At 41.3% G+C, this 21,346-nt stretch overlaps 1 protein-coding gene across 1 annotated transcript; it reads left to right on the top strand.

The window, feature by feature from the left end:
- The first annotated feature begins 424 nt into the window (after positions 1–424).
- LOC146550503 (SRSF protein kinase 3) lies at positions 425–10,859 on the top strand. Its single transcript, XM_085259313.1, has 12 exons — positions 425–800; positions 1,323–1,426; positions 4,532–4,640; positions 4,819–4,906; positions 5,101–5,188; positions 5,362–5,468; positions 6,737–6,899; positions 7,256–7,332; positions 7,906–8,013; positions 8,250–8,319; positions 8,443–8,535; positions 8,646–10,859. The coding sequence occupies exons 1-12, from the start codon at positions 721–723 to the stop codon at positions 8,831–8,833; spliced, it is 1,275 nt and encodes a 424-aa protein (XP_085115439.1). The 5' UTR covers positions 425–720; the 3' UTR covers positions 8,834–10,859.
- The last annotated feature ends 10,487 nt before the right edge of the window (positions 10,860–21,346 follow it).

The following is a 21,346-nucleotide window of genomic DNA, read 5'->3' as shown; positions in this document are numbered from 1 at the left end:
TAAGAGTGTTAACAGCATGGTGTTGGCAAGAAAAAGCAGACTCAGCCACTGAGATGTGAAGGAGGCTGTAAGATCAAGTGTACAATATATTTGTCAAGATTGTGCCAGGTGCTTCTGTTAAACTTCTTCCTCAAAAGCTGAGCTCATCTAAATGTAAAATCCTCATACAGAGAGGGTTTTAAATTGCAATCTGTTTTTAAAAAATGGAACTTTCAGCCAACCTCTGTTCTAACGACTTTATTTTAATCCTTAAGAATGTGCTGCAGGCAGGTTTAGCAGTCTGTGATCCCTGTAGCAGCTGTCGTTCCCTCTCTTCCCTCACTCTGTTCGGCCTTGTGTGACGTTCGGCTCATCTTTTAGGGGCGCCTTCTCTCTTTTATAGCTTTCCCAGCATGCACGAGACATCGAGGAACAGAGAGAGAGAGTTTAATCTGAGGCTGGTGACTGAAAGATGCAAGTCCTGCAGCAGAGCAGGTGAAAACCTGACAGACTGTGAGCCAAGACCCTGCGGGGGGATTTCCATGTTTAGACCCTGCTGACTGCTGATTCCAGCCTCCTGAGAGACTAAGCAGACCCCCACCACAACCCCTTCTACCTCCACCACCTCCACCTCTCAGCTGCTTAACTAGATTCAAGGGCAGCAACTGTAATCAGGGCTACTTGCTTTTTTTCCTGCGCCTAACTCTCTCCTCACTTTATGCCAAAAAATCGGAAATTTTAATGTACTGGCGACATCTGCTTAATCGCACCATGCAGAGGAGCCCCTGCCTGCCTCATACAGAGGCTGAACAGCATCGTGTGTGAGTATAAAACTTTCTGCATTAGTATCATCATTATTATTTCGTTTCTTCTTTCATGTTTTTATGTAGCCTTGCATTCTTGCGTGACCTCAAGAAAATGCAACTCAGCTCCTAAACTCTTTTTTTTGACATTATCGATAATTATTTAAAATTTGCCCCTAAAATCTTTCACATTTATTCGCGTCTAGCTCTTAAACTCTACTGTATATGTCCCTCTGCTGAAAACAGACCTGTGATCAGTATTTCCAGACATGACGTGACTCCGACTCCTCGGGCCATCTGTGTATTGGGAGCAGCTGGCGTGCAGAGTTATCAGGTTGCGCGGAGATGCTTCTAAATGATTTACAGCCTAGTTAGAAATAGTGCAACTTCCGGTGCTGCTTGTCCACTCTCAGCTGGGCAGTGGGGCAAACGTCCACGGCACGCTGAGTCTGTGGGAATCTCCAAAAGTAGTTCAGCTCTCAGAAACTGACACACATATGAATACACTGTTTGAATTTCTGGGTTTGTGTGTGTTTGCAGGAGTGAGGGTGGTGTGTCTAACAGTTTCAAAGCCCTTGGATGCCAGGAGCAGCTGGATCCCAAGGACAGTCAGGTCTCTGAGGACCCCCAAGAATACTGTTATGGTAACTCACACATGTATCCTAACTTTTATCCCGAGCCTCTCGAAACCCTCAAAGCAGCTTGTACCAGGATGTAATTAAAGATTCTTTCAACATGCTGACTCTGTTATTCAGAGCCCGCTCCAGCTGGAAATGATGCAGTGTTTATGAGAATGGGCTGCTGTTGCAAGCTAAGTTCCTGTTGGCAGCATCATTTTGAGACACTGAGCGTTGCTGCTACAGTTTACAAATAGTTTTCGGATTTTTGCCAGAAGAGTTGTCCAAGTACGACGAGAGGAGCGCTTGGGCGGTGGATTGGACAGCTTTAAAAAGGAAACAGTTACCAGATTCTGGTTTGTGGAAACAAGATTGGATGAGTCTGTGAATATAATGCAAAACTGCACACTGAGCTGTTTGAAAGAAATCTTAACATGTCAAATACTGGACAGAGTAAAGTCTACTTTTAGGTTTGTCAGATTCACTACACATATTACCCGCTCGTATATTAAACACACGCCTGATATCATGTACTCTCCATTGTGCCACCATTGAACATGGAGTTATGCACTCTGAGACATCTCAAGATCCCCTAAGGATATCAGACACAAGGACATTATCATCAAATCCTTTCATCTTTTAAATTGTGAGGTGGGGTCTCCATGTATCCCACAGATTCTCAGATTCAGGAATTTGAGAGCCTTAGTCAACCCCTGAGTAATCTGTCATGTCTATCAAACCCTTCATCCACATTATATAAAAGAAACAGCGACTTCAGTAGTCCAGTTCACTTCAGTAGTTGCCCTTTTACAGATACTTTTGACCAAGTCACCAATCCGTCACAATTTGGCCTTTTGCCAAAGTAGCTGAGGCCTTCTTGCACATTTCTCTTCACTCCATTGCTCATTCATGACTGTATATAAAAGATATATGCATATAAAAGATGGGTATAGCCCCTGAGACCTAACCCTTTGATTATGGTCTCTTCAGTTTGATGTCTCAATGTTAGCATTTTTGCTAACATTGCTAGCTAGCTAAGCTTCATTGTCTAAGGAGCTTGGAAAGAAAAGCGTCTGGACTTCTTTGAGTTGCTTGAAAACGTTTCACCTCTCATCCGAGAAGCTTCTTCAGTTCTAAGGGTCAAATGGTGGAGAGTCCCAGATTTAAACCTAGTGGGAGTAACCCCCCACAGAGGGACAAAAGGACCCCCTGATGATCCTCTACCTAATCACATGAGCCAAGGTGTGAAAGCGGGTGTGGGTCACAATCAGCCAGGGTTTCGGGTGAGCTCATTGTGAAACCTGGCCCACAATGAGCTCACCCAGCTCCTTAGACTACGATGACCTGGATGACTGAGAACCTTCACAGACACTAAGCTTCATTCATAAACCACATGGGTGCAATATACAAGCACAAATAAATGTGAATTAGTGCTAAGAAACAGACTAATAAAAGACTAAAGTCTAACTGACTGAAGCTCATGCAGTGTAGGTAAGACCTGGTAGGCCACAAGAACCATTTTTGTATTAGTAAACCTACATTTTAATGACGTCCAGTTGAATATTTTAACATGAAGGTTTGCTATGATTGACTTGCTTCTGGGTCAGTCTCAAGTGAACATTGGAGTGTGTTTAGCAGTGGCTTTGATTTTCAGACCAGGAAGTTGCTGGTACTGTATTTGCTAATATTCACTGCATCTTTATAAGGTCACGGCTATAATTACCTCCACCAAGGAAGTTTTGTTTTTGGTAGAACATGCACAAAAATGCTATCTGCAAACACAACAACTCAAAAGATTTGTAGGGGTGTATAGTGGGGTCATGTTAACAATCCATTAAAATGTGCCTTTTATCCACCAAGCTGATGCAAAGTGAATATATACAACAACAACAACAACAAAAACACTATTGCTTTAAAACTGCCAGGAGAGAGAGCTGCCTTGGTGGAGGTTTGTGCTCTTGGAGTGCTTCGTGTAGATTTAACGTTTCAGGCTCCATTTACTGAAATGCAGCAGTTTGAAAAGGAGATTTTGACTTGGGGTCAACTTCTTACAGGTCAAGAAGAAGGCAGGTTCAGACATAATTAGAACTAGACAGCCTATGTATAAGAAGAGCAAACCACAATGACCGAGAATATAAGATCACACACCTACCGTATTGTGAGTTGACTATAACGTGACCATCTATTTAAGTTTAACCTTAAGGTGAGCCAATATAACCCCTTTCCCCCATAAAGACAACATTTGACAACCTCCACTGTACCCTTATTGACAAATTCTGACACAATAAAGTTCTAATTTAACAGACACTCTTGACCACTCTTGGTAACTTCTGATGTAAACACAGTCATTTTATTCTATTAGCAGCCTGAATTATGACAGAAACTGCTTAGCTCAGAAAACAGCTTTGAGGGACTCCTGTTTGGCTTTTGAGGGATAAAAAGTCAAAGATGATCATAAGAATCCATGCATATTTTTTCTTGTGCTTTGCTTGTGTAAATCCAAAGTGTGGCTTCTCATAAGCCTCATAGCTGCACTAAGCCTGTGTGCCTCTCTCATTATGCATTGCTTTAATGCGCAGTATCTGGTTGCCAATTTGCTGGTCTGACCTTGGTCCTCGCTTCTTACCTGCCAGCTGTGCAAGTCTTTGTGTGTACCTCATATATCCTCTGCTGCGTATGTGATACCACCGGTGCCTGACACAGTAATAAATCACAGGCTGGTGTATCTCATGCTTAAATTTAATAGACACAGAAATTCAGTTTCAAGACTGCTGACAATGTCCAACAACTGTGTGTCATGCTTGCTGAAAGAGAAGCGATACAGACGTATGCCTCGCCATTTTTCTCTGTCCTACTAGCAGATCTGAATGTATTACTCACTAACAGACATGTTATAGCCTATAGGAAGTTGCAACGCCAGAAATAGCTTTAGCGGCTATATTTTTAGTCATCTTTCAAAGCTCTCTAAACAGCATATGGAAAATCCTTAGCGAATGATAACAAGGTTTCAGATGTCAGGTCATATAGAGAAGTGCCTAATCACTGAAACCTAGAATAAATTCAACCATATAAGCAGTTCAACTAGAAATGGGACTTTGTTCATTCATGTCATTCTGCTTTTATCCCCCCAAGGTGGGTACCACCCCATCCAGATAGGGGACACCTTCAACAGAAGATACCAGGTGGTGTCCAAACTCGGCTGGGGTTATTTCTCCACTGTATGGCTCTGCCAGGACCTCAAGTAGGTTCATTTTGAGACTGTGTGATATGATCAGGGTGGAAGCGGTGGAGAAATTTGATCTTATTAGGCATCATATAATTATAATAATTAAAAATTGGATCAAACAAATATTTAGTTTGAGTCTTTTACTTTGTCCAGTAACCAGCATGCACATCTGATCTGGTGTCTGTGTTGGCAGGCTAGGTCGGCGTGTTGCTGTGAAGGTGTTGAAGAGTGGGGCTGGCTTCACCCAGGCTGGAGAGGATGAACTGGCTCTCCTGCGATGTGTTAGTGACCGTCTGCTTGTGAATCTCCTCTCTAAGCGCTCTGTCTGTCAGATATTTTTCTCTGTCATATCTTTGGAGCATCACTCTCTGCCAATCTTTTAATAAAGGACGAATCATCCCCTCCCTCTTTAAAAAAAATCTCTTCTTGCTCTTCTTCCTCTGTTTTCATCCTCTCGTCTCCTCTCTTTCAACAGGCCAGTGGTTCTGTGGGCCGTCATCCCTTTGGCCAAAGGATCGTTCGACTGCTAGATGAGTTTAAGCTGGTTGGGGTAAATGGGGTACGTATCCTTTTTGGAGATGGGATTTCTTGGGCGCATATTCCAGAATCCTTTGAGCTGTTCCATTACATCATTGAAACAATCAATGTCAAAGTATTAAAATGTGAACATGTTGTAGTGGATGTAGTTTTTGCAGCAAAGTGGTTTGGGAAACTGACCTTAATGTATGGTGGTTAGACATTTGCCTAGTGCTGGAGCTGCTGGGGCCTGACCTGAGATGCTTGCAGCTCTGCTTTGGGAATCCAGGACTGTTGCAGCCTTGGATCAAACAAATACTTATCCAGGTAAGACAAAGCAGACCAGAAAACCCAGGCACCAGAAATCAAGTTCATATAAGGTGTGTTTAATTTAAACTTCACCTCTTTGTTCAAAATTTGTGGGATAATTTTTTAACCAATAGGTTTTTGTACAGTTTCCCATTTGGGGAAATTTGGGGTAATCATTTCTGAACAAACAGTTAGCGACCTTGATCTTAATGAGATCTCTAAAAGTTTCAATCTGGTTTTAATCACTACACAGCACTGAGACAACATGTTTAGGGGCTTTTAATGATATTCTTTTAACTCTGGTTTCTGGCAGCCCTACCCTCTTGTTGTTGGACCTGACAGCAGCCTTTGACACGCTGACCATGATATCCTGCTATCACGGCTGGAATCTTATGCTGGCCTAAAAGGCTCTGCTCTTCAGTGGTTTTCTGTAATTCTCTGTACTTTGGTTTGGACCAGGCCTCTATTTATTGTCACCAAATGCAGCTGCTTTTCTGCTAACTGGCACAAAACAGAAGGAGCATACCACCCCAGTGTTGGCCTCCCTACAGTAGCTTCCTGTTCCTTACAGTAGCCAACTTAACATTTTACTTTTTCTTTTTAAATCACTAAACGGCCGAGCCCCTTCTCACCTGTCTGAGCTCCTATTTATTTATACTCCAGAAAGAACCACGAGGTCCAGGTCAAAACTAACTTTAACTATTCCACGGTCTAAACTTAAATCTCGTGGTGACAGAGCCTTCTCTATACCAGACTTCGTCTTAATGTTAGATCTGCACAAACGCACAAACTTTTTAAATCGTTACTGAAGACACATTTTTATGGTCTGGCTTTTAACGCACGTTGACCTAAACATTTTGGTTTTAACAGCCTTAGTTGTTGTTGTTGTTGTTTTTATTGACTATTACTGATTTAATTTATTGATTTATTGATTTTATTTTTTTCTCTTCTATATTTTACTGTATCACTGTTGTGCATTTTATTTATTTTAGTGGCATTTTACATTGTTAAGCAATTTACCAACAGTCCATGCTGCACAATGTTAATCTAGGCTAATCATTCTGGCTATAGCTTAGTAATTTATAATAATAATAAAAAGAATTTTCCCAAAAGTGTTGCTTAAACAAACTTTAATAAAGGAAGATCTCAAATTGTGAAAACACTGACATGGTGGGGGAATCAACGAGAGCTGACTCCCGATTCCTGATGTTTTTTCCTGATAAAATCATCGGTGAGGGAGCAGGAAAGGAAAGGAAACATCATCAGATCTGTGTATTTTTCTATAGGTCCTGCAGGGGCTGGACTACCTTCACTCTCAATGTAAAATCATCCACACAGACATCAAGCCAGAAAACATCCTTGTGTGTCTGGAAGAGCAGTCCCACAAAGCACCAGCAGGGGGCAGCAGCTCCTCCTCGTTACAGACTGGGAAGGAAGCCAGTTCACCAGGCACGTTTTATTTTGTCCTTCATTGCTACAGATGCTTGAGAGTGTTTAAGAGTTTCAGTAATAAAAAGGTTCAGCGCCAGATATTTTTATTTCTGATGGGCCGTATAGGCAACCATGCTGCTGTAAATACATAAATAAATATTTGCTTCAGTATTTGTGGTGTTTGTTTTTGTGCTAAGAAAAAAATAATGAAACTAATTCAACATATAATCAAGCAAATACATTAACCATGCCATCCCAGCTATTAGAGCTGGACAAAAACAGCTGTGTACTATTTAATTTTAATATAAAACATTTATCTTGGAAATCCAAATTCATAATAATAATAATAATGTTTGTTTGTTTTTTTCTCCCAGAAAGCAATCGGGTAAACCCGTACAGCTTAAAGGAAATTGCAGTGAAGATTGCTGACTTGGGGAGCTCCTGTTGGGTGGTTAGTATTTACACTTATACACTTATAAAACTTTTGGTTTAACATATTTTATTAGTGTATTATTAAATTGTATAAAGGGTCAGCCACTTTATGTTTTTGTCATCAGAAGCTTGCAACATTAGCCTGAAAGGTGACAATATTATATGTCAACATTCTGTTCCAAAATGCTCTCTGCTGCCCCCAAGTGGACAAAAGTATTGTATTCACTTTTGGTACTGTGTGGATGTAGTTTGATCACATTTAATTATCTTAATAGCTATAGAATTGAAGAGGTTCTCTTAAAAAGCGCTATAAATCCTCCAAAGCAAAGAGGAACTGAGGTTTTGTATTGTACCTCCACACTCAAAGTAAGAACTCGAGCCAGATTTGGAAGAAAAAGGCAAAGTTTATTGTAAGAAGTGTAAACATGATGCTTCAACTCTGCTGAGAAGCCACACTGTAGAACACAAGTGACAAAGAAAATAAAACAACGAGAAAGGGAATAAAGAGGAATAGATCTTTCTGGCTCTCTGTCACATGCACACGCGCACACACACCAAATCACCTTTAAACCCTTCTGTCTGTCATCACCAGTACAAACATTTCTGTGAGGAGATCCAGACCCGACAGTATCGCTCACTAGAGGTTTTGCTGGGATCTGAGTATGGCCCACCTGCTGACATCTGGAGTGTCGCATGCATGGTGAGAGACAATCCAAACTAATGTGATGTTCACACTTTGAAATATTTAATCCCATAATGTTATGTTTATATACCATTCCATCAAATGGGAATTAAAGTAATTTGCACAATTCGTAGCTAAAGCTATGCTGCCCTGTAGCTAAATGACCTATAGTGAAACCTTTCTGATAAAAAGCTATCTGTGCATTCTTACTTATTCTGTGTGTCACCACTAAATGTTCTCCTGAATTCTCTCAGGCCTTTGAGTTGATCACTGGAGACTCACTGTTTGAGCCCAGAGCCAGTGAGTCCATTTCCCTGGAGGAAGGTGTGTTTAGATGGCTGTGTGACGAGCACTGACACGGGATTAAGTGAGATTACACCATGCCTTCATTGTAATTAGGATACTAATGCATTCTGTGCCATGCTTGTATGTGTTTATCCACCTCAGATCATATTGGCCAGATAACGGAGCTGCTTGGCAAAATCCCGGCCGCTGTTGCCTTGTCGGGTAAATACTCTGCTGAGTACTTCAGCTGCAGAGGTGAGCGTCTACCTTCACTTCCAGATGAGATCTTTCTTCCTGTGTTAATGTGTTGTTATTGCTGCCAGTGAGCTGCTCGTCTGTTGTAACAGTTTATGGTTTTCATCCAGGCGACCTGCGTCGTGTCGGTCTGCTGAGGTTCTGGAGCCTCTATGAGGTTTTGGTGGAGAAATACCACTTCCTGTTGGAGGAGGCCTCTGGGTTCTCTGACTTCCTACTTTCCATGTTGAATTATCACCCAGAGAAGAGGGCCACTGCTGCACAGTGCCTCCGCCACCCTTGGTTGACTTCCTGTTAGCTTCTTGTTAGGCCTCTGCAGCCCTTATAGACAGATGCTTCAAGTTGCTGCTAGACTTTGTCGATTTCAGGGCATCTTTGTGTTTTCACAGCATCTGATGGGCTTCTTATACAACATTCAAAAAAGAAGAATTTGAACTTCGCTACAAGAGCCCAGCAAAGCACAATGAGCTTTTTCAACTTCCTTGTGATTTTTTTTAAACAACCATGAGAAGCTCAGCTCTGACGCTGCTAATAAGTGTGAAGTTCTCAATCTGCAACCAAGTGTGGATTTATTCTTTAGTCATTTTGAATATGATTTTCTATCTGAGAATGACTCAAACTGTAATCATTTGTTGATCTTTTACAGTGCATGTGCTCGTTTAGTTTAAGTTTTGTACAGTAAAGTGAAGCACTTTAAAGAACAAAGTGACATTAGAAGGAGTGCAAATCCAAGTCAAGCCTTTTTTGTTGTTGATGTTTGTTTTACATGAGCTCAAATCATCTGATTAACCCTAAATTAATTCTGTAGCGACTTGTAAACCAGAAAAATATGGGTTTAGATATAACCCCCGCAGAGCCTGATTACAACATCCACACCACTGAGTCAGCCTAGAATCACATTAAGAGACTGAAAAAAATTCCAAAACCAAAACAATCTGAGAACTGTGTGCAAGTGCCAAAAGAACCAGTGCTGTGTATGGTTCATTTAAAAGTCCAAGCTATCTGACAGTTTTGGTCAGATCATTTTGTCTTTCGTATGTAAAAAGTTTACACGTAACTGGTTCTTATACTTAAATCTTCAGCAAGGACAAGTAAAGACTAACCTGACAATGATTTTCAAGAAAAGAATCTCTCTACAGTATTTCAAAAGAAGCAGGATGTTTCTCTCGCTGAAGAAAAAAGTTTTATAGAAATATGTGAGAGAAAAAAACGACTTCAGCTTCATTGGTTCCTGACCTCAGTAAATACATCTTACTTATTTATTTTGTAAATCATGACAAGCATTTGTGAGCAGAGGAACAATGAAGCAGGATGCGCTTCGAGGCTGGACTTCACAAAAAAGGGTTTTCCAAAAAGGTCACCATGGCTGCCCCCATCTTTCATATACAGTCTATGCTATTTTTCTTGGATGGTGACTGTTAATGTACCAGACGCTGCATTTATTGGGGTTGAGCTTCGTATAAAAAGAACTTTCTGGCACTGCAAACAGCTGTCCATTTCAATAAGTCATTTAGTACAAGTACAGTTCACTAGTGACCTTCTTTGAGTCGATACATGTTCTCAGAGACAGGCGCATTCATTCAGCATTCACCTGGTCATCAGTGACCCATCTAGTGTTGTAGTTAGGGCTGGGTTTTGTTTCTGCCACATGTTAAACAGGTGGATTTTCAGGTAGATTTCAAATCTTGTCTTAAAAGCTTGTTTCCTCTTTTGGTGTTCAAAATAGATGGAAATCCTTCAGAAAGCCAAACCCTATAGTTGACAGTAGATGGGTTACACAGACCTGGGGGACGGTCAAAGGTTAATGCCATCTGTTGCAAAGCTCTGTAGGGTGAAAATTACAGATCAGAGAAAGAGATTGTCATTGAAATACACTCATGTTGAGCGGAATAACTGGAAAAGATCATATCCGACTGTCAAGCTAAACCAGAGTGTTGGATTATCGTCAAGGAGAGCACAGGGAAAAAAGGCACATAAAGCTACACATTCTAATAACTTGACCTTATTCCCTGTAACCAGAGCATCAAATAATAATCTCACTTGTCCTCATGAAAACTAAACACAGTAACATCAGCAAAGTTGCACTGACCAGGACTCTCGTGTTAGGACTGCACAACGTTTTTAGGGTGTATGTTTTTTACATATTTTATGTTTTCATGTGAGTTCTCCTGTAGTGTTTCATCCTATCCAGCTGTAGGCTCGACACTCCACCAGTGGATTTTCTTTATAAACGACCGCATAACCACACTCTATCCTGATCCGGCGACACTTCTTGGGCCACGAGGTGGGTTTCATCGGGCTGCAAAGGAGAAGCAGGGAAGAGAGAGGTGCTTTCATGAGGCTACAGTCATTTTAATAAATCAGCAGTGTTGTGCAAGTTACTTTAAAAAAGTAATTAGTTATAGTTACTAGTTACTTCTTCAAAAAAGTAACCGAGTTAGTAACTGAGTTACAAGATTCTAAAAGTAATTAATTACTCAAAAAGTAACTATTGCGTTACTTTAAAAAAAATGTTTAACCCTCGGGGGTCCAGGGTATAATTGGCCATTTTTAACTACTTTTGATTTTCCCTCCACATTTTACCTTTAAAAACGATTTACTTTGCCTTGTTTAGTATCATTCTTTTCAGCACGACCTCACGTGTCTGAATTTATGTTTTATTTTGACATACTGTATTAACACAATTGATCTAAAATCAGACAAAAAACATAAAATCCGAGTTTAAAAAGTGATATTTTTTACTGTAAAAACCACAAACATGTTTATTCAATTATATTTCATAACTTTAAATGCAAATATAATTTGTCAATTTTAAAATCCTATGCATAAGTTTTGCAAACAACAAAGTTATTTGCAGTCATTTACCTTTTACCCCTTTTTTAAATAACCATTTCACACTATTTAGATAATAATCAGGTGTTCTGCATTCAATAAGATGCCACACAAATTATTTGTGCCACTCCAAAAAAATAATTTCTGTCCACTACAAAGGAGAACAATATTGACCGAACCAGCAGCAAAAGAAGATCCAAACTACGCTTCACATAAACATAGTTATGAATCCCCTCTGACTTTTGCTGTTTTGCTTCTACCACGATAAAATCATGCACAGCTCTCTCTCTCTCTCTCCCTCTCTCTCTCTGTATACTTCAAGAACAGTTTCCCGTCTAAAAATCTGTTTTCTTCATTATTCGCTTGCTTGTTAAGCACAAGTCTACCGTTATTTACGACGCTGTCGGCCGCTGGTTTTTTTTTTTTCCTTTTACTTTACTTACTTCTGAAAAGAAAACCTAATTTCTGCTGTTCAATAGGCTTCTGAACAAATGTAAACTTTTTAAAACTATGCAAAATGCAAACCGCTTAGCCGTGTCTCTAATAAAACCTCTGTAACTTCAGAGGTAATGTTCATATGTTGATTAATGGTTTTCTTTCATTTTTGATGTACTGCAGAATATTTTTATAAAATCCCAGGCCAGGAAAACCTCCATGTTTTTCTGTGTTTTATCTTCAGCTACTTTGACACAAAGGCATCTGCTGTGACGCTCACACCTTTGATAAAGTCTTGCGTGTGTCAGCTTCCTTTTTATAGATACAAAAATATGTAAATGTACTGATCTGAATTATAATATTTCTGACTGTCTGAAGCAAAATTTCCCAGATTCAAATCGAATTGAATTGAATCAAATTGTGGATCGAATTGATTCGGGACCTTGTGAATTGGAATCGAATCAATTCTAGAAATCAGTGACGATACCCAGCCCTAGTCCAGATTACTTACATAGACAGCTACTTCCATGCAACTGATATAAGGTGCGATAAGCTGAAGACAGCTTCAACAGTCTGTTTGTTGAAAAATAGTAACATGACCGCACCACATTTTCTTGTTAGTAACGGTAACGGCATTGTAACGATAGGAATAGTAATTAGTTAGATTACTCGTTACTGAAAAAGTACCACGGTTAGTTGTAACGCTGTTATTCCCATCACTGTAAATCAGTGGCCTGAAATGAGCTGAACTGGAAAAAAAAATTCTACTCACGCAAAGCAGTAGAAACCAAACGCGTGACAGAAGCACTTGTCGCAACCTCTCCGGAAAGAATCTCCTGCTTTGTAGTTCTTGTCTTTGGAGGAGCAGATGCCTGCGAAAGAAACGAGAGCCACGCTGTCAGATCTATCTCATCTGACTTTACATTTCTAAGCTCTTCTCTTTAGGTGAGCAGGTATGAAACTGCTGGGTAAAAATGCACTTTTTTCCCCCCAGGACATCGTAACTTTGCAAAGGCTATAAATGTCCGTCCTCTGGGCAGAACACATAAAGCCCCGCTGCAAGGGGTCAGGCACATTAATGGCTAAATCTGGCATCCGCAGTGAGTTTCCTCAGCGTTCCTGCAGGCTGCGGGTAGCTATCCTTATGGGGTTTGTCTGTCACCTTGAGAAGGGGATCAATAAGAACGCACTGATGCACTGTGAAGAGCTCCCAGGGGAATGAATGCAAGGTCAGGGTTATAAAGGACAGAGAGTTTGCGGTCAGCCAGTTTGTGTTGGTTTAACAGCCACAGCTTCCATAAATCACAAGTGTTGATTAATGTGGAAAGTAGCAGCCCCTGAGCTGCGCAGGGTAATTTGAATACATTATCTTGAACAGTGGAGGAACAGAAGTGGTTCTTACCTTTTTTGTGGTAGACTGAAGCTTCTGAGCGTCCATCGCGCAACAGAAGGATGAGGGACACGCACAAGGCAAACACCAGCACTGAAGAGTAGCCATTATTTACCGGATGTGACATTGTGAAATATAACAAGAGAATTACCTGTTTTAAACTGGCGCTTTCACTCGTTTTAATCTTGTGTGACTGTCTGGTGGAGTCCAGTGAAGTCCCTGTGGTGGCCGTGTTGATGCTGGCTAATATTTATAGTCTCACAAGTCCACTGGAGACAGAGAGCGAGAGAGAGAAGAAGAGCATCTTGTGGTCTCCTGGTTTCTTTCCACTGTCCAACTTTTGTTTCAGAGTTTGAGTGTTTAGAGTTTGGCTGTGTAGCCATGCATCCCTAAATATTACCTTTGGCCATCAGCTGCTGCGTTAAGCCTGCATGGGTGAAAGTACGGGCCGGTGTTTTGACGTGACAGTCGATCAGCTCAGCGGTGGTCCTGAAACATTCCTAACCTGCCTATTTAGCATCTATTTCAATTCACCATTTATTCCTTTCCTCCTGATACACGGAGGTGCTGACTAGTGAAAAAAACCCCTGCTGAGACCATTAAAAAGAAAACAGCTGTTTGTGCTGACGTTGCCCCTTGTGTGAAGGGACAAATAATGAGAAAACGGCATTCTGAAACATTTTAAAAAGCGTGTGACAAAAAAAAAAATCACAGACTTAAAAAATCGCATTTCCTCTGGGGATCCAAGGTCTGGCCAGTACCATACGATGAGTTTGTAGCCCCAAATTGTTTGTACAGCACATTTTCCCCCTTCTTTTGATTGTTTACATATGCTGCTGTTCACATAGCGCGATGTAAAGACTGCAGTATTGCCAGAAATGTATGTCACATATAACTTAAACTGTCTGATGTCTGGGGGAAAGACCCCTTAATTTAAGGCAAAGATCAGAAAATTGCCATATGTGAGTGTCATGTATGAAAATGGACCAACAGAGAAAAAGAGTCATATCCTTGATGTTGATTTGACACACACACACACACACACAGATGGATATGGCTGGATGTTTGAGCAACCAAAGGACAGCTTGTGGCCAGTTTCTTCCTTCCTGACAGCCTCGGGCCAATAGCCAGTCAACACACCACGCTCTGACAGAAGGCAAAAACAAAACAAACTACAACATCAAGGGACTAGAAAGAACTTGTGGTGTCCTAGGGCGCCACTGCTAGCTTCCACATAAACCCCTTTAGTCACACCGGAACATTCTGAGAGCTGTGGCCTGGTGAGACACCACAATAGGGTGAAATGGAGATGTTAACCCTGTTGTAGGTGTTGGCGGCATCCAATGAATTTTGGATTATACAGTCCATCTTCGTTGGTGTCCATAGCCAGCGTTGAATACACTGTTGAAATTGAAGTGGAGGTCAGCTTGGCTCATAGACATACTATTGTTTATTGTTTAAATTCCATGTAGGATAGTTTCAGTCCTGCCACAGATGTATAATTAAAGTGTTGCGTTTAACTTTAACCACTTCTCTAACCACATCCAACTTTTCTGTTGGGCCTTATTCCCATAAAACCTGAACCATAAATAATTTGCCCAAACCATAATTTCTTTAACCTTCGCCATGACCTATTTGTCATGCACAGATATTTGCAAAAAAAGCAACAAGTCAGAAAAACGTTGGTTTTGGACAGACTTCAGGGTAATAACATGTTCATTGCTGGGTGCTGGGATAAGCTTTTGATCACTGTGAACCTGTACGTAATTTTTTTTCTGTATAAAATAGCCACGTCCAGCTGTATTTGCTGTCTCCATAACTCAGTTTGATCCTTTTGGACAGATAACACAGTGCTTTTAGGTATATGTTATACGGAAAAATATTTAGAAGAAGTAAACAAGGGCTCAACCTCATTCTAACCAATTTATCTGCTTCACTGGAGACAGTTCTGGGTGATTTCTATTAAAAAAGCTCTTGAAATACTCCTGCACCACTCTTCATCCAGTGCCATTCAATTAGCCAGATATACTGCAATGAGATGCACTGTTGCATCAGCGGGAGAAAATTTCTCCCCCCTTAGGTATTCCACGATAAACTGCAAGAAGCCTTGGATGAACCGGGATGCTCGTCTCCTCCTGAAGGCCTGCAACACTGCCTTTAGGTCAGGAGATGCACACGCCTACAGCACAGCCAGGGCTAATCTAAAGAAGGGCATCAAAAAAGCCAAACACCATTACAAAAAGAAGGTAGAAGAACACTTCTCCAACTCCAACCCTCGACGCATGTGGCAAGGACTCCAGACCATTACAGACTACAGGACCACCAAACCCTCCCCCGCATCCTCTGATGTCTCCTTCCTCAACGAGCTCAACAACCTTTATGCTCGTTTTGAGCGAGGGAACCCCACAACCACAACCAAAGCAGACTTGACGCCAGACCACCAACCTCTGACTCCCTCCCCCACCGATGTAGGAGCGGTGCTAAGCAGGATCAATGTCCACAAGGCTGCAGGTCCTGATGGCATCCCCGGGCGTGTTCTCAGAGCGTGTTCTGGGGAGCTTGCAGGAGTGCTCACAGACATATTCAATCTGTCCTTGGCCCACGATGTGGTACCGGCCTGCTTCAAATCCACCTCCATCATCCCGATACCCAAAAACTCCAACCCATCTTGCCTTAATGACTACTGCCCAGTAGCACTCACCCCCATCATCACTAAGTGCTTAGAGCAGCTGGTCCTAGCACACTTCAAATCCTGTCTCCCCCCCACCCTGGACCCCCACCAATTCCGTCAGAACAGGAGCACAGAGGATGCAGTCTCCATCGCACTGCACTCTGTCCTCTCACACCTGGACAACAACAACACCTACGCCAGAATGCTGTTTATAGACTTCAGTTCAACATTCAATACAATCCACCCCTCACAACTCATCAGGAAACTGACAGACCTGGGCATCAGTTCCCTCATCTGCAAATGGTTACTGGACTTCCTGACCAACCGCCCCCAACATGTCCGGCCGGATAACCACTGTTCATCTACAATCATGATGAACACCGGTGTACCACAAGGCTGTGTGATGAGCCCTTTCCTCTACTCCCTCTTCACCCACAACTGCAGACCGGCTGATGGTTCCAACACCATCATTAAGTTTGCAGATGACACCACGGTGATTGGCCTCATCAGTGACAACGATGAGGCCGCCTACAGGGAGGAGGTGGATCGTCTGGCTAAGTGGTGCGACACAAACAACCTGCTGCTTAACACTGAGAAGACCAAGGAGCTCATCGTGGACTACAGGAGGAATGCTGACCCACATCCACCCATCCACATTAAGGGGACGGCTGTGGAGTGTGTGAGCAGCTTCAAGTTCCTGGGAGTCCACATCTCCGAGGATCTCATCTGGATGACCAACTGCTAGAAGCTGGTCAAGAAGGCTTACCAGCGCCTCTTCTTCTTGAGGACTCTGAGGAAGAACCACCTGTCCTCAGACATCCTGGTGAACTTCTATCGCTGCACCATCGAGAGCATCCTGACCAACTGTATAACAGTCTGGTACGGGAACTGCTCTGCCTCGGACCGGAAGGCGTTGCAGAGGGTCGTGAAAACTGCCCAGCGCATCGCCGGAGCACCACTTCCTGCCATGAAAGACATCTACAGGAAGTGGTGTGTGAAAAGGGCTGGGAAAATCATCAAAGACCCCAGTCACCCATCACATGGACTCTTCACCCTCCTGCCCTCTGGGAGGCGCTACAGGAGTCTCCGGACTAAGACCACCAGGTACCGGAACAGCTTCTTCCCCACAGCTGTCAGACTCCTGAACTCTGCCTCCTGACATCTGACCCACGTTAAACTCATGGACTGGACATACACACACCCACAACCACCTACACACACACAATGGACAACCGTACCCTCAAACACACAATAATAACATGGACTGAACCACCACTCGCAACCACTAGCACTTTATATAGCCTCTGTAGAAATTATCCACATATCTCACTTATCTTAACTGTATAGTTCTGTGTAAATAATCATTCTGTACATACGATAATTTTTAATCCTACAACTGTTTATAACTTTCATAGTTCACATTTCTGTATAACTGTATATCTCAGATTTCTGTATAGTTTTTTTTATTTTTTTATTTCATATTTATATCCTGTACATAGCTTGTACTCACTACAGCCTGTACATACCTATAGTTATAGAATGTTCACAACATACTTCATACCGTGTACATTATAACATACCATAATAGACCCATTTCTGTAATATACTTACATATCTATATTATTGCTAATATATATTGTAATATATCTATATCACTAAAGCACTTCTGGATGGATGCAAACTGCATTTCGTTGCCCTGTACCTGTGCATGTGCAATGACAATAAAGTTGAATTCTATTCTATTCTATTCTATTCTATTCTAAGTGGTGTTATAACAAAGCAGAAGTGTTTAGGAACCCAAAGCAACACAGCCACAAAATGTCAGACCGCATACAGTTACAGAGCGGTTTCACAGAGCCCTGAGGCACACAGTATTACATAAAAGTGTCCAACGCTCTGCTGACTCCATAACTGCACAGTTCCAAACCTCATCAGGCATTAACATCAGCACAAAACTGTGTGCCAGGAGCTTCATGGCAGCTGCTGTAGGTTTAACTATGTCCAATATTTTGTGTATGCCCAAAGATGTGTAAAACTGACAACATTGCAATAAGTTTTACGATGCTCCTACATCACAAATAGGAAGGCAAACATGAAATATGTGACCAGCCAAACCTTAGCCACTCAGATTTGTCATTGTGTGTCATGATTTCGGCTCTTGTTGTTTTTTTTCTGCCCAGCCCTTCCACACCCACTAGCTCTGCAGTGGGTGATCTTTCCCGCCCACTCATAAACCTGTTCCACATCCTTGCCCTGTTTCTTCTGTCATTTCTTGATTACTGTGTTCATCATATTCAGTGTCTTGTTGACTCTGAATGTTTTTGCGCTGTAGTTTTTGCATGGTTGCAGTTTGCTCTTTTTATTTTCTTCCCTGTAGATATCACTGTGGCGATGCAAATGTTAGCACGATTCAGTAAATACACGTGAAATAACCAAGAACTCTGTTTCACGCACAATGCATGGTGGCATGCGCAATGCAGGCACCAGGAACAATACCAATCACAGTCAGTCAATTTCAGTGGTGCAGAATTGAAGATTTCAAACTAGGACAACTGAGTGTGTAAGCTATGTTGGACTATTGCTGTTGGACTTCTTCTTATTATTACTTTTCTTTTCTGGTAATGTATAATAATGTGATAGAAGTCAGGAAAATGGTTACACTGCAAAAACCCTAAATCTTAGATGGTAAATGGCCTGCATTTGTAAAGCGCTTTACTTAGTCCCTGAGGGCCCCAAAGCGCTTTACACTACATTCAGTCATTCACCCATTCACACACACATTCACACATTTAATTGATGTTCCTCGGCTTCTTGCAGTATAATTATAAATGTCAAATTAGATTTGTTAAAAAAAACAATTACATACCTTTATATTTATGTATTTATAGTTATAATTCATATAATAATAATAATTAAATATTATTATAATTTCTTAAAGCAATGCATTAAATCCTTGATGGTACTGTAATAGTTAAATATTGGTAAGTTGTCTTTATATGTACATTTACTATTGGATCAGTAAATGTTAGAAGAACTTGGAGCAGTTTGCTGCAGTATGCACAGCACACGATGTCTGATTGTTTGGCAGAAACATAACCATTGATCTCAGAATGACATAATTTTTCCTTATGTGTCTGGCGTGCCATCAGACTGTGTGGCAGGCTGAGGTCAGCAGATTGAGCATAAGTGGGGCTGACTGTGGTAGGTTGGATTCTAGTATGTGAAGAAGTATTTGCATCTGGACTGTGGTAAGTCCACAGGCTGCTGTCAGAAGCAAAGCCTTGGCAGAAAGACCACACAGAAATCCAAATGACACACGATTACAGCCATATTAATTTTTCTATTAGCTGCAATACAAATCTTCCAACATCTGAATCAATCACTTAATTGTTTTCAGAGATTTCTCTCTGTTAGATGGGTCTTTGTTGACACAATGTGAAAGAGCTAACGATTCCTGAAAAGGATTCCAGGAACATCTGTATTCCAGCTCTCCATCATTCAGTTGCAACCTCGGGGTCACAGAATGGGACACCTCGTTGGCCTACAGAATAACATGACACCCATGAACTGCACTGTCTACATAGTGTCTGGCTGACATCTTTGATGCATGTCACTCTTCATTACTTTCTCCTGTTCCAGCCGTAAATGCCTAAAATACGTACAACATATATATATATATATATATATATATATATATATATATATATATATATATATATATAAACCCAGCACGCCCCTGCGGGCGGTTTATCCTTCAAGCTCGGGTCCTCTACCAGAGGCCTGGGAGCTTGATATATGTATGTATACATACATATATGTATGTGTGTGTGTGTGTAACGAACCCAGCATGTATACTGCAGTTCTAAAGTCACATACATGCTATCCCCATTTCTTAGCTTTGCAGATGGAATGTAAAAATATCAACCAGAGCAACGTGTTTTAATGACTTTGCTTTTGTTTAGCGTAAATTAGCATTGTTGTAAACAGCGGTTTAGCTTGTAAGTGTTAGCACAACTAGGATAGCTGAGCATGTAGGCTATGCTGCTATGCTACCTTTACCATGGTGGCTATAAACTGTGTTTATGGTATCATACAGAAAAATTACAGGAAACTTAAATGTTTTTCTAGTATAATGAGGAGCCCCCCGCTTACACTGTATATATATGTTAGCATTTTTTCAGGTTCAGTTATTCAATTAAAAGGAAGAGCTACTGCAAACAATTCTTGTCAGTGAGCATAAGGAAACACTTCTATTCTGATGTGAGTTGTCTGTTTCAAGACGCACAGGTGTCACTGAATGGTGCGGTTCCATGGCTTTTGTCACCACTTCTAAACCTATATGAACTCAAAAACAATTTCATGGTTGGTTGGCGAGTGGTTGGAGAAAGTTCCTTCTGTCATCAGGTGAAACTAGACACAAAGAGGAAGGAAAAAACTCCTTGCAATTGCTTTGGTCTTTAGCAGGTTGCCAGAATCTGCTGAACTTTTTCTGGAAAACACTGACTCACTAACTAAATTAAAATTACTTACAGAACAATTTGTGTCTACTTGTTTCTAAGCTATGGAATGCTTAGAATTACTCATGCACGACATGAATGACTTGCACATTAGTTAAAATTATTTACAGACTACTTAAATTTACTTAAAGTATAACCTGACTTTAAGTAAGACCCATTGTTCTACCTAACTGAAGGTATTTGCGGGGAAATTTAATTTAATTACAGGCAAATTATGGTGTTAGTCATGAGCTTAATTATAAAGTGTATCCCATTTCTCCCTAGCAACCAGATTTTGTCAGGAAGTCAATCTTTAGGCCTGTGTGACTGAAGCTTATCAGGACATGGTGAAGTTCAAAACCTTGCTATGATACATTACATTAGTTTCTTTTTTCACCTGCACACATATATAGGGGTATAAGATTATAGAGCATATGAGAATAATCTTCTTGAAAAAGTCAGCCAAGCAGTCCTAAATGCCAGTGAAACATTTAAGGTTTCTAAAAGTATAACTGTATTGTAGTGGATCGAGCCATGCAGTATCCAAGGGTGCATACACATTCAGCACAGAATTCAATACATAACACTGTGGGTGACCGATGTGGTAGCTGCTAAAAGCAGACCACACAGAGAAGGAAGCCACTGATGAATTACAGGTACTTACTGTGACAGGTTGTGGGTTCTCCAGTCACAGGCAGTCTCAGGCTATGCCACCCTCTTCGTGTGCATCTGTGTGCAGTGGCTCTGTGTGATATTATTGGTTGTGTGACTCACCCTGAACACTACAGCAGAGCCGGGTGCACTAGCGTGTGGCTGTTAATTACATAAATAGTCCTATTTCAGCCAGAACTTTATGCACAGTGATGGATCTAGGCCTCAGGACTCTGTCTGGGAGGTGTGTGAGGCTGTATGCGGAAGAACAGTGTTTACTGCTCTGCTTTACATCCGTATGCTAAAAAACAGTCTACTGATCCAGCTGGGACAGTA

The sequence above is a fragment of the Mchenga conophoros genome, linkage group LG20 (genome assembly GCF_057382185.1).
Source record: "Mchenga conophoros isolate Kocher_MC1m ecotype Shallow Benthic linkage group LG20, M_conophoros_male_GT1.1, whole genome shotgun sequence".
Lineage (NCBI taxonomy): Eukaryota > Metazoa > Chordata > Actinopteri > Cichliformes > Cichlidae > Mchenga > Mchenga conophoros.
This window is presented reverse-complemented; position numbering and strand designations above follow the sequence as displayed.